Raw genomic sequence first — 13926 nt, forward strand, 5'->3', positions numbered from 1 at the left:
CCTTGTCCCTGAGCTTGGCTACCTCCTCCCTTTCCTTTGCCTCATCCTATCCCAAGGCCAATGTTCAACTACTGCATTAATACTTAACATATAAGTATATGTACACAGATCTATTTCTGTATCATTATATATACATCTATTTACATATGTGCATACCTATATTTAGGACTTCTATAAATGTCCTTTGTTTCCCAGTTATTTCCTTTTACTTTCTTCTTGTTCCACTATCATGTTTGACCTTCATTCGGGTTTCAGTAATTCCTCTCAGCTATATTGCCCTTGATCAAGTTCCACCAGGCATCCTGTGCCTTCCTCGCCATCGATTTTAGATCACTTGCCCCTGGGTTTGTTGGCTCCTCCTTCCTTTCCCCAGCCTCCTCATCTCCTGTGTTCCCCCCCCCCCAAACCACTGGTCCCGTGGTTTTCTCCTCCAGATTGTTTATCCTGCCTATCTTATCTAAATAGACATGCAGAGACAATAAGCACAGAAACAAAACAACAAAGAAAGGCCTATAAATCCTTCCAGGTCTGTTTCTTGACCTTTATGAGTGTTTTCCAGCTGAGTCTGATGGGGTGCCACATCCTGGCTCCAAAGTCTATTTTGGGGACTCCTAGGATGCTTCGTTGCTGCTATGTCGCATACCCTTAGTGTTTCATCTCAGTCTCAATGTTTTCTTAATGTCTCTTATTGTAGAGGAAAATCTCACTCCGTCCTTAAAATGAGATTTTTGTTGTTGGTGGTGGTGGTGGTGGTAGGTGCCATCGAGGAAGTTCTATGCACAACAGAACAAAATCTCTCTGTGTCTGAGCAATGCTCACACTCCTTCCTATGCTTCAGCCCCCTGTAGAAGCAATCACTGTCTCAATCCATCACATGTCAAGCCCTTCCTCTTTCTCAGTGTCCTTCTACTTTACCAAGCATGATGTCCTTCTCTCAGGACTCGTCTCTCCTGACAAACATGTCCAAGTAGGTGAGACCAAGTCTCACCATCCTTGCCTCTAAGGAGCACAGACATGATGTCCCTTTGGCGGTCCATGGCACTTTCAATATTCTTCACCAGCACAATTCAAATGCCTCAATTCTTTGGTCTTCCTTATTCAATGTCTAACTTTCACATGCTTATGAGGCAATAGAAAAATACCATGCTTTCGCTCAGGCATACCTTAGCCCTCAAAGTAATATTCCTGCTATTCAATTCTCTAAAGGGGTATTATGCAGCAAATTTAGAGTATGTAACAAGGCTTTTTGCTAGCTCGGCAGCTGTTTCCATAAGCATTGATTGTGGATCTAAGCAGGACAAAATATTTGACAATTTCAACCTTCTCTCCATTTATCATCTTACCTATTGATCTAGTTGTAAGGATTTGAGTCTTCTGGACATCCACACTGAAGGCTGCAATCTTTGGTCTTCCTCAGTAAGTGCTTCAAGTCTGCCTTGCTTTCAGCTAGCAAGGTTTTGTCATTTGCATATGTTGTTGTTATTAGGTGCCATCGAGTCAGCTGCAACCCATCAAGACCTTCTGCACAATAGAATGAAACACTGCACAGACCTGCGCCATCCTCACAATGGTTCCTATGCCTGAACCATTGTTGCAGCCACTGTATGAAGCCATCTCACCAAGGACCTTCCTCTTTTCGACTCCCCTCCACTTTATCAAACATGATGTCTTCCTTCAGCGACTGGTCTCAAAGTATGGAAGACATAATCTTGCCATCCTTGCCTCTAAGGAGCGCTCCGGCCTTACTATTTCCAATACAGATGGGTTTGTCCTTTTAGCAGCCCATGCTACTTTCAATGTTCTTCTCCAGCACCTCCATTCAAAAGCATCTATCTATTCTTTACAGTCTTCCCTATTCAACATCCAACTGAACATAGCATCTGCATATGTCCTCTGAATGTAGCATGTTGTCAATAAGACATTAGGAGGATGTATCCAGAAGAAAAAGGAAAAAGGCACATTCAAATGCAAGGAAACACAGGCCACAATAAGGAGCTGATGATTCCAACCAAATAACTTCTAGCAAAATCTATGAAATAAAGAAATTTTAATACAGTCAGTGGATTTGTTCATCTTTGGTAAATGTCTAGAAGAGAATGGGTTGGGTTGAAAAACAGACCACGATTGGATATTTGCATAGAGGTGTATAGTGATTTCAAGGGCTACTTATCCTTCAAGAGGGATGGTGAAAACATCATAGTGAATGTGGAAAGAGCTCTAACCAGTTGTCTTAAATTTATGATAACCATTCTGGTACAAATAGCTTGTTCAAACAAAACCCCTTAAGTTGTCTGAGAAACTTCAGATATGTCTGGATTCAAAATCCTCTGGAAACAATCTTCTGTACTACTATTTGTCATAAAGAAATATGTCTTAGGTCCAGTTTATGCAAAAATATACTTGTGTCAAGATTCCCTTCCTCAGAGTGTATTTCTTTCACACTCGGGTGTGGTCACAAAGAGAAATACTGCCCTTCTTCCTATGGCTTCTAGTTAAGGGATCAAATGACAGGTGTTGATTATCACTCGTTAAACAAAGAGCCCTCAGCAGGTATTTAAACACGAAAGAAAGAGAGAAAGAAAGAACAGTCCTGTCCAAGAAGGCTTCATAAACTCCTTTACATTTATGATTATTTTCAATTCTTTTAAATAGTCTTCATGCCCTGCATTAAATTAATGGGCTATTTTCACTATTTATAAAGAGGTTAATTTTGTTACATTTTATAGGTGTATAAAGTACTAAGGAGGAAGTAAGCAAAAAGTGATGGTTCAAACCCACCCAGCTGCTTCTTGGGAAGACCTGCAATCTGCTCCCCCAAAGGTCAACACATAGCAAGTCCCGTGGAAAACTCTTCTCTGGTGCCTGAAGTCATTATGAGTCACCATCAACTCAATGGCACTAACCAATAATGGCAAAGCCCTAGATACCATAAGTATGTCTGTACTTATAGTTGTGCTTAAATGTTTTAAGTTTTAATCTGCGGCTGTTGTGAGAATATACTAAACAAAGCCCTCGCTAATTCAGCGGTTCCGACATGTGCATTCAGTGACACTGATGACATTCTCTGAGCCGCCTGCCCCTCTCTTCGGAGTTGTTCTTTCCCACTACCATAAACTCACCATCCTCTAAGGTTTCCATCTAACCTTTGGAGTTTCTGTAGCCAATGCCATTCCAGATAGATGGTTTTCAAACAATATAATGCTCAGAGAGACATCTTTTAATATTTGAGATAAACTTTTGGTAGGTTTTAAGATAGGGGATAATTTTAGTTTAAGTTTCATGATTACCACCAGCATAATAGAGGGCATTTGTAGGAAAGAAAACCAACAGGCAACATAATTCTCATAAGGGACCGAAAGCAGTCCTTTGAGTGAAAGGAAGCAAAAAAAGACATCCTTTAGCATTATTCTTATTCAACACTGTACCGGAAGTGCTAGCCACATTGTACTGAAGGTCCTAGCTAGATAAAGAAAGGAAAAAGAGGCGTTCAAGATAGCAACAAGGAAGTAAAGCTGTCCCTATTTAGAGATGATGAGATCACATGCATAGAAAATCCTAAAGACTGCACAAGAAAGTGACTTAGATAGAAGGATTCAAGGAAGTGGCAGGATACAAGATCAGCATGCAAAAGTCAGTTGGATTCTTCTTCACCAACAAAGAGAACTTTACAAAGAAAATCAAATATATATATATATATATATATATATATATATATATATATATATATATATAACAATAGTCACCCAAAAGAAAAAATAATTAAGAAGATATCTAATGTGGACATATAAGACCTATACAATATAGGCCATAAACACTACTGTAAGAAACCAAGAAAATATCTATATAAATGGGAAAAGTATACCATGCTCATGGGCAGGAAGACTTGACATTGTGAAAATGGAAATACTACACAAAGCAATCCTATAAGGCCGTTTCTATCAAGATTTCAACAGCGTTTTTAATGATGTGGAAAAATTAACCATTCACTTCATATGGAAGAAAGAGGTCCCAGATAGTAAAACATTATTGAAGGACAACAGCAAGGTAGGAGGCCACATATTACCTGATATAAAAACAATATACCACAATATTCAAAACATGCAGGTATATTGACAGACACATAGAGTTGAGAATGTAGGCATAAATCCATCCTATGTACGATTTTCAGCAATGGGGCAAAGTCTATTAAATGGAGAAAAATGGCATCTGCTGGCAAAACCAGAGTTGTATAGAAAAATGAAACACAACCCATAACTCCCACCATACACAAACATTAACACACAATGTATCAAAGACCTAAATATACAATTTAAAACTATAAAGATCATGAAAGGAAAACAAAATAATACAAATTCTAGGAGCCTTAATATATGACATCAATGGAATACCAAACAAAACTGAAAGTACACAAACAGAAGATAAACTATATGAGACCTCCTAAAATTAAACAGTTATATGCATCCAAGACTTCATCAAAAGAGTTAAAAAGGAACTTACAAAGTGGGGGGAATATTTGGCTGTGGCATGTTCAACAAGGGTCTAATCTCTAAAATACCTCAAAAAATCCATTTGAAAAATAGACAACACCTGCTCAATATGTGTCCTTGTGGATTAATCACTGATGATACGGGTGCTACAGCAAAATGTGGTGAAGAAATCTGATGGTGCCCAGCTTTCAGAAAAGAATAGAGCCTGTGGTCTTAAAGGCTTGTCTTAAAACAAGCAGACATCTGAGTGAAGTGTCAGCTAAGTATCCATGGAAGAAGCACAACCATCAGTGTGATCAAAGGATTATTCACAATAAAATCTAAGATCTGATGTGGAGACTGTATTAGCATTTAAATTCTGGGCACCTGATTTGCAGAAGATGACAACGAAAGCCCAGAATCCATTTACAGAGCTCCTGCGTGAATTAGCCTCCATCGAATTCCTTTGGTCCATTGACCAAAGATGTCAACAGTCCTGTCTCCAGACAAAGAGTCCTGTTCCCAGACAGAATGCTTTGGAAAGTGGATTATGGCAAATGTAGTTGGGTTAAAATTTAAAATATTATCATTTATTTTCCCTTTTATCCATTTTTAACTTATTCTAGTTTTTAATACTTTCTGCTATCTTTTGAATTGAGGTTTTTCTGTGTTTTCGTCTATGGTGGCTGTTAAAGAGTTTTTTTGTTTGTTTACTTGCTTGTTTGCTTGCTTGTTTTCAATGACTTTGTTTATATGAAACTCAGGATAGATAAATCTGTAGAGACAGCAACTAGATTAATAGTTTCTTGGGATGACAAGGGAGGTTGGGGGGAAAAGGGGAGCTAATAATAATGGATGTTCTAAGATCGATTGCGATGATGAAAGCACGATTCTCTTTGATATATTTTAACCACTAAATTGGTATGATATGTGAATTATATGACAATAAAGCTGTTTTTTCAAATGGGCAAAGAGTTACTGGCTATCAGAAAGAATGGTGTCGGAGCCTCTGCCCGGAAGTCCTTCAGCTGGTTGAGGGCATTATGGCCTCAAGGTTACTTTTCGAAGCTGGAGTGTTGGCAGCTCAGGCCCTGAGGGCCCGCGGCCCCAATGGGGTGGCCGCCACACACAGTATGGCGACTGGAGGCAACATCCCTATGGACGAAGAGCAGGCGATGGGGCTGGAGAGGGAGATCATGTTAGCCACATGCAAAGGGCTGGATGCATACAATATGCTTGCTCCAAAGGCAGCCACAGGCACCAAAGAGGACCGTAATTTAGTCCCCTCCATCACCAACAAGCGAATCGTGGGCTGCATGTGTGAAGAGGACCACAGTTTGGCTGCACAAAGGTGATGCTCAGTGATGCCCTAACTGTGGAACCCATTACAAGCTGGTGCCCCACCAGTTAGCCCACTGAGCCCCTGCACTGACTCACGCTAAAGGTTTTCTCTCTTCAATAAACACTAGCCATTGCATTGGCTCCTTCTTCCCCCACTTAAAAAAAAAAAAAAGAATAGTTTCGAGGGTCTTAAAAGTTTGTCTTTAAACAGGCAGTCATTTAAATAAGCCAGCGAAGCCCACATGGAAGAAGCACATCAGCCTGTGTGGTCCAACAATTATAAATAATAAAATCCAAGATAAGAAGCGGTAAATCGATTAGCGCTTAAATTGTGAGCACACGTTTACAGAAAGCTATGGAAGACAATGGAAACCCCAAACCTATTTGCAGAAATCCCATAGAGAATAAGCCCCCATTGAGTTCCCTGAGACAATTGACAAGGGAGTGGAGAAGCCTTGCCCTCAGACTGAGGTCATCAGAAAGTGACCTCAAGCAGACACAGTTTGGTTAAAATTTAAATCGGATTATTTGTTTTCCCTTTTGGCCAATTTTTAATTTGTTCTAGTTTCTATTATTTCCTGCTTTCCTTTGGATTGAGGTTTTTCTGGGTTTTGTTCCATTGTTGTTAGGGTTTATAGATATATAAGATCTTAATCTTTTATATAGATATGATTTTCTCTATATGAAATCCGGGCTAGGTAAACCTATAGAGACAATATACAAACCTATAGAGACAACCTATATATATAGAGATATAGATATAGATATGTCTTTTATATAGATATGATTTTCTCTATATGAAATACAGGCTAGGTAAACCTATAGAGACAATAACTAGTAATCATTTCTTAGTGCTATGATGGGGAGGTGGGTAGGGAGGAGAGCAGCTAACAATGAGTACAAAAATGAAGAATAAATTCTACAGTAGCTTGTGGTGATGATCGTATAACTCTGTTTCATATATTCAATCCATTAAATTGCATGGTATGTGAATTATATGTCGATAAAACTATTTAACTAAGTGGGCAAATAATATGAATAGACAATTCACCCCAGACTAGGGAGACATCTACATCAATTGGCAAAACATAGTTCCTAAAGACAGTATTATTCTGCCTAATACTTTGGTGAGCAGCATCTGGGGTCTGGAATGCTGGGTAGTAGCCATCAGAGATAAAGCTATTGGCCTCTTCCACCTACAGCTTTCCAGAGAAGAACAGACTGAAGAAAGCCAAAGACTCGAGGAGCAATTATCCCAAAGGACTAAGGGACCACATGGTCTACAGCCTACTCTACGACCTTGAGATCAGAAGAGCCGGATGGATGGCACCTAGCTACCACGACCTGCAGCTCTGACTGGAATCACAAAGGAGGGTCCTGACTGGAGGGGGGTGGGAAATAGAAGAAAAAAGCAAATTCACACCAAAAAGATAAGACTTATTGGTCTCACAGAGACTGAAGAAACTCCCCAGAGGATGGTCCTAAAAACGCCAATAATCTAGAACCAAAGTCACGCCTGGAGACCGTCTTCAGCTGAGCAACAGGAAGACCCATAGAATGAGCACTAGTACTCAGAGGAAGATTTTCCTTAGAACAATTATCAAAGATCAAAAAGACAAGATTCGTCCAAAAACAAAGAAGAGCTGGTAGGAAGGGTAAAAAGTACAGATGAAAGCAAATAGTGAACTCGGGCCAATACTGATACATTATAGAAATGCAAGCAAGGTCGTGGAATACTTATTATACAAACCATCAAATGGGAAGTTAATTTGCTCTGTAAATTTACACCTAACGCACAACAAAAATAAAACTCATAAAAAGCCTTAAATATTATGTCAGGGCAACGGTCCCACAGGTTTATCCAGATCCTATGCCAGGAGAAATCCTGGAATCCATGAAAATTTGAAATTCCATTTGACAATCCCCCCCCTTTTGATCTGGATACTTCTATATGATCCTTGGTCAAAATTTTCAGCATGGTTTTCTAAATTTTTATTCATGGTTTTCTAAATTTTTATTCATATATGCAGTTAGCAGCATATCTTATTTGTCTTTTCTTCGTGTTTTTCCTAATTATAGTCCTGCAGCAAGCATTTTTAGTAATGCTAATGAAAAGTGTTGATAGAAAGCATTTCAGCATTTTCCCCACTTTTGTCTCAAATTCTCCTTGTCCAGATTAAAACATCTATTAAAACATCTATGTGTTTCCTGTCTTATGGGTTCTATGTTAATTGCCCACTGACTTTTCTTTAAGTGCCCCTATCATTCACAGTTATCTCAATCTATTTTGCATAATCATGTAGCCTATCACATTTTTAATTCAACAATTTTGTGGTGCCGTTTATAACCAATGTAAATCTTTATTCCAGTGTTCTATGCCTGCCCTTCAGAGCTTGCCTTATTTTTATTTTGTATTTCTGCAGCATTTCCATGTGGTGCAGTCATCCATCATCACTGCATACTTTTATAGATATTATGTCTTTTTTCCTATCTTCTCAAGTGGGTATCATCATTCAATCTTATCTCTGTGATTCTTGAGATTTGTTTTCTACCTCGCCCACTGTAAATGCCTGGTCCTCCAAATCTGTTTGTCCTCTTCTGTCTCAAAACACTTCTACAATTAGATCTGATTTTCTTTACTTTAAAATTTCATTTATTGGTTCAAAACGTATTTTCCCCTTGTGATCCTTAATATGACTTTTAAAAAAAAATCTTCTGCTCTGACTTTTATGCATCCAGACTGCAGGGGGCATCTTATAATGTTAATCCTTGCAGTCTCTTCCTGGAAGTGCTTCTCTTATGAAATATTCAAGTCACAACAGTCTCTCTTGTGCTGTGGGAATCTGGACTCCCAGGGCTCCAGTCGGGAGAACTCTCAAAGCAGGGTAGGCAGCAAGTGAGAGGAGCGGGGGAATGGAAGGGAATTCACCCACTAAGGTCAGCGACTTTGACTTCATGATCTCACTAATACTGAGTCCTAAAAGCTGGATGTAATCACTCATCTCGTTTTACATATGAATGAGTGAACTTTTTCAAATTCCTATGTGGTGTTGTTCTTCCTGTTTGGTGGCAAGTCTGTTCCCACTGCCCGCTCCCGCCCATCCTGACAATTGTTATTAGCTTTGAAACCACTGTGTCCAGACAACTCATTGAGGAGGCTCTTCCCTCTTTCCCGCACCCCTCTTCCAAGCATAAGGTCTTTCTCCGGAGACTGCCTTCCCGATGACCCATCTAAGATACTTAGGACCAACTCCCATGACCCTGGATCTCTTCTAAGAGGTATTCTGCCTCGACGTCTTCCAACATAGATAGATACATTTTTTGTCAGTCCATGGTATATTCAATATTCTCTTCCATGATCCATGAAATATTTATGATTTACTCATCATTCAAAGGCATCACTTTCCTGCTGTCCTCCTAGATTCCCTGTCCAGCATTCACACACATATGAAGTGATTGGAAACACCAGGGCCCAGACCTCAGGCACACCTGAGACATCTCAAAAGGACAGAGCTGGAAAACATGTGAAAGAAGGCACAGCTTCATTGTTTCCCCGTTTATCACGATGTTGCTTGGCGGTACACGTGTGCGAGTGTTTGTTTCCTTTAGGTTGAGTTGTAATCCTTATGGAAGGTTGCAGTTTTTGATCTTCGGCAGCAAGTATTTCAAGTTCTTTGCTTTCAGCAAGCCAGGATGGGCCATCAACATATTGCAGGTTGTTAATGAGTCTTTCTCTAATCTTGCATTCTTCTTCCTATAGTCCAGCTTCATATATTTGTAGTAAATGATAAAGCTCAAGTCAAAATAAATTTGTATACTCAGAAACTCCTTTTTTCCAGTATCTCATAAAAACTCCCATCTCTTTTAAAACACATTTTCCCTGCCACAAGCTCCCTTGGGCTGCTCTGCAAATGTTGAATGATGAGAATACAAGTCAGGTGCCAGCCTAATCACAATAGGATGGCAGTTCTGCCACCTGCACCTCTCTAGCATTTCTCTTTAATCAACAGTTAAAATAGTGGTGCTTCAGGCACTCATGGGAACATGTACTGCAATTTAGCACTTGCTAAAATGAAGGAACGATCAGATGCCTGGAAGTTTAGTTCAATAAACATATACTGAGCACTTTCAGCATGCCAGACAGCACGCAAGTTGTTGAGAGTACATAGATGAGTAAGATGCTCATCTGCCCTTGAAATTTTTATTTGGGGAATGTGAAGTGGGGAATAAAGACTGCTGCCTATGAAGCATGTTTTTGCTATATCTGACGCCCTATATTTCTCTTCACAAAGAATCAGCCGTGGGTCACACTCTATCCCTGCCCCCCACCCCCGGTTGGGTCAGGGTGGGTATCTAACTGCAGGCTCACAGGACTCCATGAAACTCTGCAAAGAGGTCAGGTGGGCTAAACAGATTTCCATCACCCAGACATTTATAATTAGGGTCACGGAAAGCATGCCAAGAGTGTAAGACATGGACAGCGTGAGAGAAGAAAAAAATGAAGAGAAAGGGAATCCATGTGTTCCCTTCCCCCAGATTGCCCACGTTCTCTCCTGACGCTTGGCTACTGTCCTGTCTGTCTGTTTTCCTGAGGTTTTGCTGTGGCCTGCCCACCCACCTACTCATGTCCATCGAGTCAACTCTGACTCATAGCAACCCTACTCTCTAAATCGTTTCTGGAGCAGATAGCCTGGCAGCGTCTTCCAATACCATTTTTACGTAAGACTGTTCTTGTTGGTGGTAAATCCACTGAGTCCACATACTCTATGTGAGTAGAAGTCCAAGTGCCCCAGAGGGTTTCCTTGGCTGTAACCTTTATAAAAGCAGTGCACCACATCTTTCTCTTAAGATGCTATCACCGGGTGAGTGCTGCTAGCCAACCCTTCCTTTCACAGTGGAGCACTTAACTGTTGGAGCCACCACAATGTCTACACTTGGAATGAAAGTTTGATAAAGCCAAACCAACAGCAACTGAGACGGTCCCAACTCACGGTGACCTATCAGCTCAAGATTCTAAATATTTACAGAGGCGGACAGCTTCATCTCTCTCCTGCAGGGTAGCTGGTGGGTTTGAACTACTGACCTTGATTTTATCAGCCCAATGCCAAACCTATAGGGCCACCACAGTGCGTGCACTTGGAAGTACGTGAGCTCTAAATAAAGCAAACATAAATAGAGTGAGTGAAGAAAGAGCACATGACCCAAGCTGGACAGCTACACGCTGAAATGAGTCTGAAACCTCAGTGGGCTGAGCAAAGCCCCCGATACAGAGGAAAAGAGATGAGTTTGGAAGTAGGAAGAAGAATGAAGTAGAAAGTGGATCAAGGAGAAAAAAGTTCCCGTATTTAACTAAACACCTTCTTATAGTCCAGAGCAACAAGAAGGCACCTCAACCCAAAACTTAAAACCAAACTCACTGCCATTGAGTGGATTCGGATGCATGGCGACCCTAAAGGGCGGGGTAGAACTGTATTGCCCTGTGAGTTTCCAAGACTGTAACTCAATACAGGAGTACAAGGCTTCTTCCTTCTCCTAAGAAGCCACCTAGCTTAAAAAAAAAAAAAAAAGCACTGATTTCCTACCAGCTATAGTAATAACAATGTTACCGAAATAAGTAACAAGAGGGCCCTTGCACGCAAAGGAGTCTCAGTCCAATGTCAAGGGCCTTAACTTTTCCATATGCTATGTGATGGATAGATGTATATGTATATGTGTGTGTGTGTATAGATATATGTATATGTATATATTTATATACATCCTTGAGTGATAATGTTTTAAGGAGGCAAATAAAAGGCTTCCTTTTAAGTCCCAAATTGTCCTGTGTCTTTCTAGAAAACCTCTCAAAATTACCCCTTGGGGGAGCCATAAAATCTGTCACCATAACCATCTCACTTGGCCCCTCTGCCTTGTTTTTAATTAGCTCAAGAAAGGCCTGTGGAAGCCACTCTTATGATTAAGCCCCCCCCCCTTTTTAAGCACTCTGCTGCAAGTGAGACAAATGGATTACTGAAAGAACTTTTTGTAGACACTCACTGTTGGCAGAGACATGTTTAAACACACTTTATTTGCAGCAAATCCATGCATGGATGAGTTGGACACTAGTCTAAATACTTACCTTAGATTGTATATATGTTTTTAATGCTTGCTAACTTCGTAAGTGTGTCTGTGTGCATTTTAATTTCTATTTTAGTTATATTATTTCCCAGCATGGTTGGTATTTTCCAATTTACCCAATTACTGTGGTTCTTAATGAGAAAATTGTCTGTACATGAATTTTTCCCTATTATCTGTTGAGAGTATAATAGATTTTCTACCAGTTTGAATGCCTTTAAGAAAGTCATTAATCCTTTCCTGTCATGCTTTGTGTGTTTTTCTTCAGTCTGTTTTTGAGAAGTTTCCTATGGCCCTAGAAATCAGGGGGCTCACTACGCCAAAGGCAGGCACTGGGGACATGCATCAGAGTAGCGGGGGGAGTAGAGCAATGAAGTCCCCAGAGAATTCCAGGGATAGATGGGGCCAGGGCATGGCACTGCATCAGACTCAACTGGAAAGCACTGGCAAAGGACAACAAATAGACCTTGAACTATTTATAGGGTTTTTTGTTGTTGATGCTGTTGTTGTTATACCTATTGTTTTATTTTTCTATTGTTGCTTCATTGTACTCAGTCTTGTGTTGGTGCATATTGTTGCTACATGTCTACCTGGAAGGGATAGGCAGGATAAACAAGCCGGAAGAGAGAACAACAGGATGACAGTTCCGGGGGGACATGGGAGAGGTGGATGCAGGGGAAAGAAAGTGGGTCTTAACAAACCCAGGGACAAGGAAACAAGTGACCCAAAATCAGTGGCAAGGAGGATATGGAAGGTCTGGCAGGGCTGGATCAAGGACAATGTAACTGAGAGGAATTCCCGAAACCCAAATGAAGGCTGAACATGATAGGGGGACAAGAGGAAAGTACAAAGAAATAGCGGGAAAAAATAGGAGGAAATGGGGCATTTATAGAGATCTAAATACAGGCATATACATATGTAAATACATTTATATGCGATGAGGGGGAAATAGATTGATGTACATATATTTATAGGTTTAGTATTAAGGAAACAGATGGACAGTGGGCCCCTGCTCAAGTACTCCCTCAACACAAGAATACTTTGTTCTAACAATTCGGCAGTCTGAGATGCTCACCTTTCTGGCACAACAGGTGCACAAGCAAATATGGTGAAGAAAGCTGATGGTGCCTGGCTATTAAAAGATGTAGCATCAGGGGTCTTAAAGGCCTGAAGAAAAACAAGCAGCCATCTAGCTGAGAAACAACAAAGCCCACATGGAAGAAGCACACCAGCCTGTGAGGTCACAAGGCATCAAAGGGATCAGGTATCAGGCATCAAAGACAAAAAATCATAGCATTGTGAATGAGGGGAAGTGCAGAGTGGGGAGGGACCCAGGGCCCATCTGTGGACAAAGGGACATCCCCTTGCAGAAGGGTCATAGGGAGGAGATGAGCCAGTCAGGGTGCAGTGTGGCAATGATTAAACATACAATTTTCCTCTAGTTCTTGAATGCTTCCTTCCCCCCACTAGCATGATCCCAGTTCTACCTTACAAATCTGGCTGGACCAGAGGATGTACACTTGTACAGATAGGAACTGGAAAAACAGAGAATCCAAAACAGATGAACCCCTCAGGACCAATGGTGAGAGTGGCAATACTGGGAGAGTGGAGGGAAGGTGAGGGAGAAAGGAAAAACAGATTACAAGGATCTACACATAACCTCCTCCCTGGGGTACAGACAGCAGAGAAGTGAGCAAAGGGAGACATGGGATGGTGTAAGATATGGCAAAATAATAATATATAAATTATCAAGGGTTCATGGGGGAGGGGGGATCAGGGAGAGGAAAAATGAGGAGCTGATACCAAGGGCTCAAGTAGAAAGAAAATATTTTGAGAATGAAGATGGCAACAAATATACAAAAGTGCTTGACACAATGGATGTATGTGTAGACTGTGATGAGTTGTACAAGCACCCAATAAAATGATTTAATTATTTTTTAAAATTTTTTTTTAAGAAATCAGGGGCTCATTCTCAACTTTATCTCAAGGCAAGGCTTGAGCTTCTGAT

At 40.6% G+C, this 13926-nt stretch overlaps 2 protein-coding genes across 2 annotated transcripts in view; one reads left to right on the plus strand and one right to left on the minus strand.

Annotated features, from left to right (window-relative positions):
- The window catches only part of HS6ST3 (heparan sulfate 6-O-sulfotransferase 3), a 1040890-nt gene that overhangs the window by 993144 nt on the left and 33820 nt on the right, over nucleotides 1–13926 (minus strand). The gene's annotated exons all lie outside the window — the stretch shown is intronic.
- LOC142427280 (cytochrome c oxidase subunit 5B, mitochondrial-like) lies at nucleotides 5510–5897 on the plus strand. The gene is given in 2 exon segments (XM_075532516.1): nucleotides 5510–5802; nucleotides 5804–5897. Coding segments are annotated over 2 exon segments (375 nt in total). The 3' UTR covers nucleotides 5886–5897.

Source organism: Tenrec ecaudatus, chromosome 15, assembly GCF_050624435.1.
Source record: "Tenrec ecaudatus isolate mTenEca1 chromosome 15, mTenEca1.hap1, whole genome shotgun sequence".
In the NCBI taxonomy this organism is placed as follows: domain Eukaryota; kingdom Metazoa; phylum Chordata; class Mammalia; order Afrosoricida; family Tenrecidae; genus Tenrec; species Tenrec ecaudatus.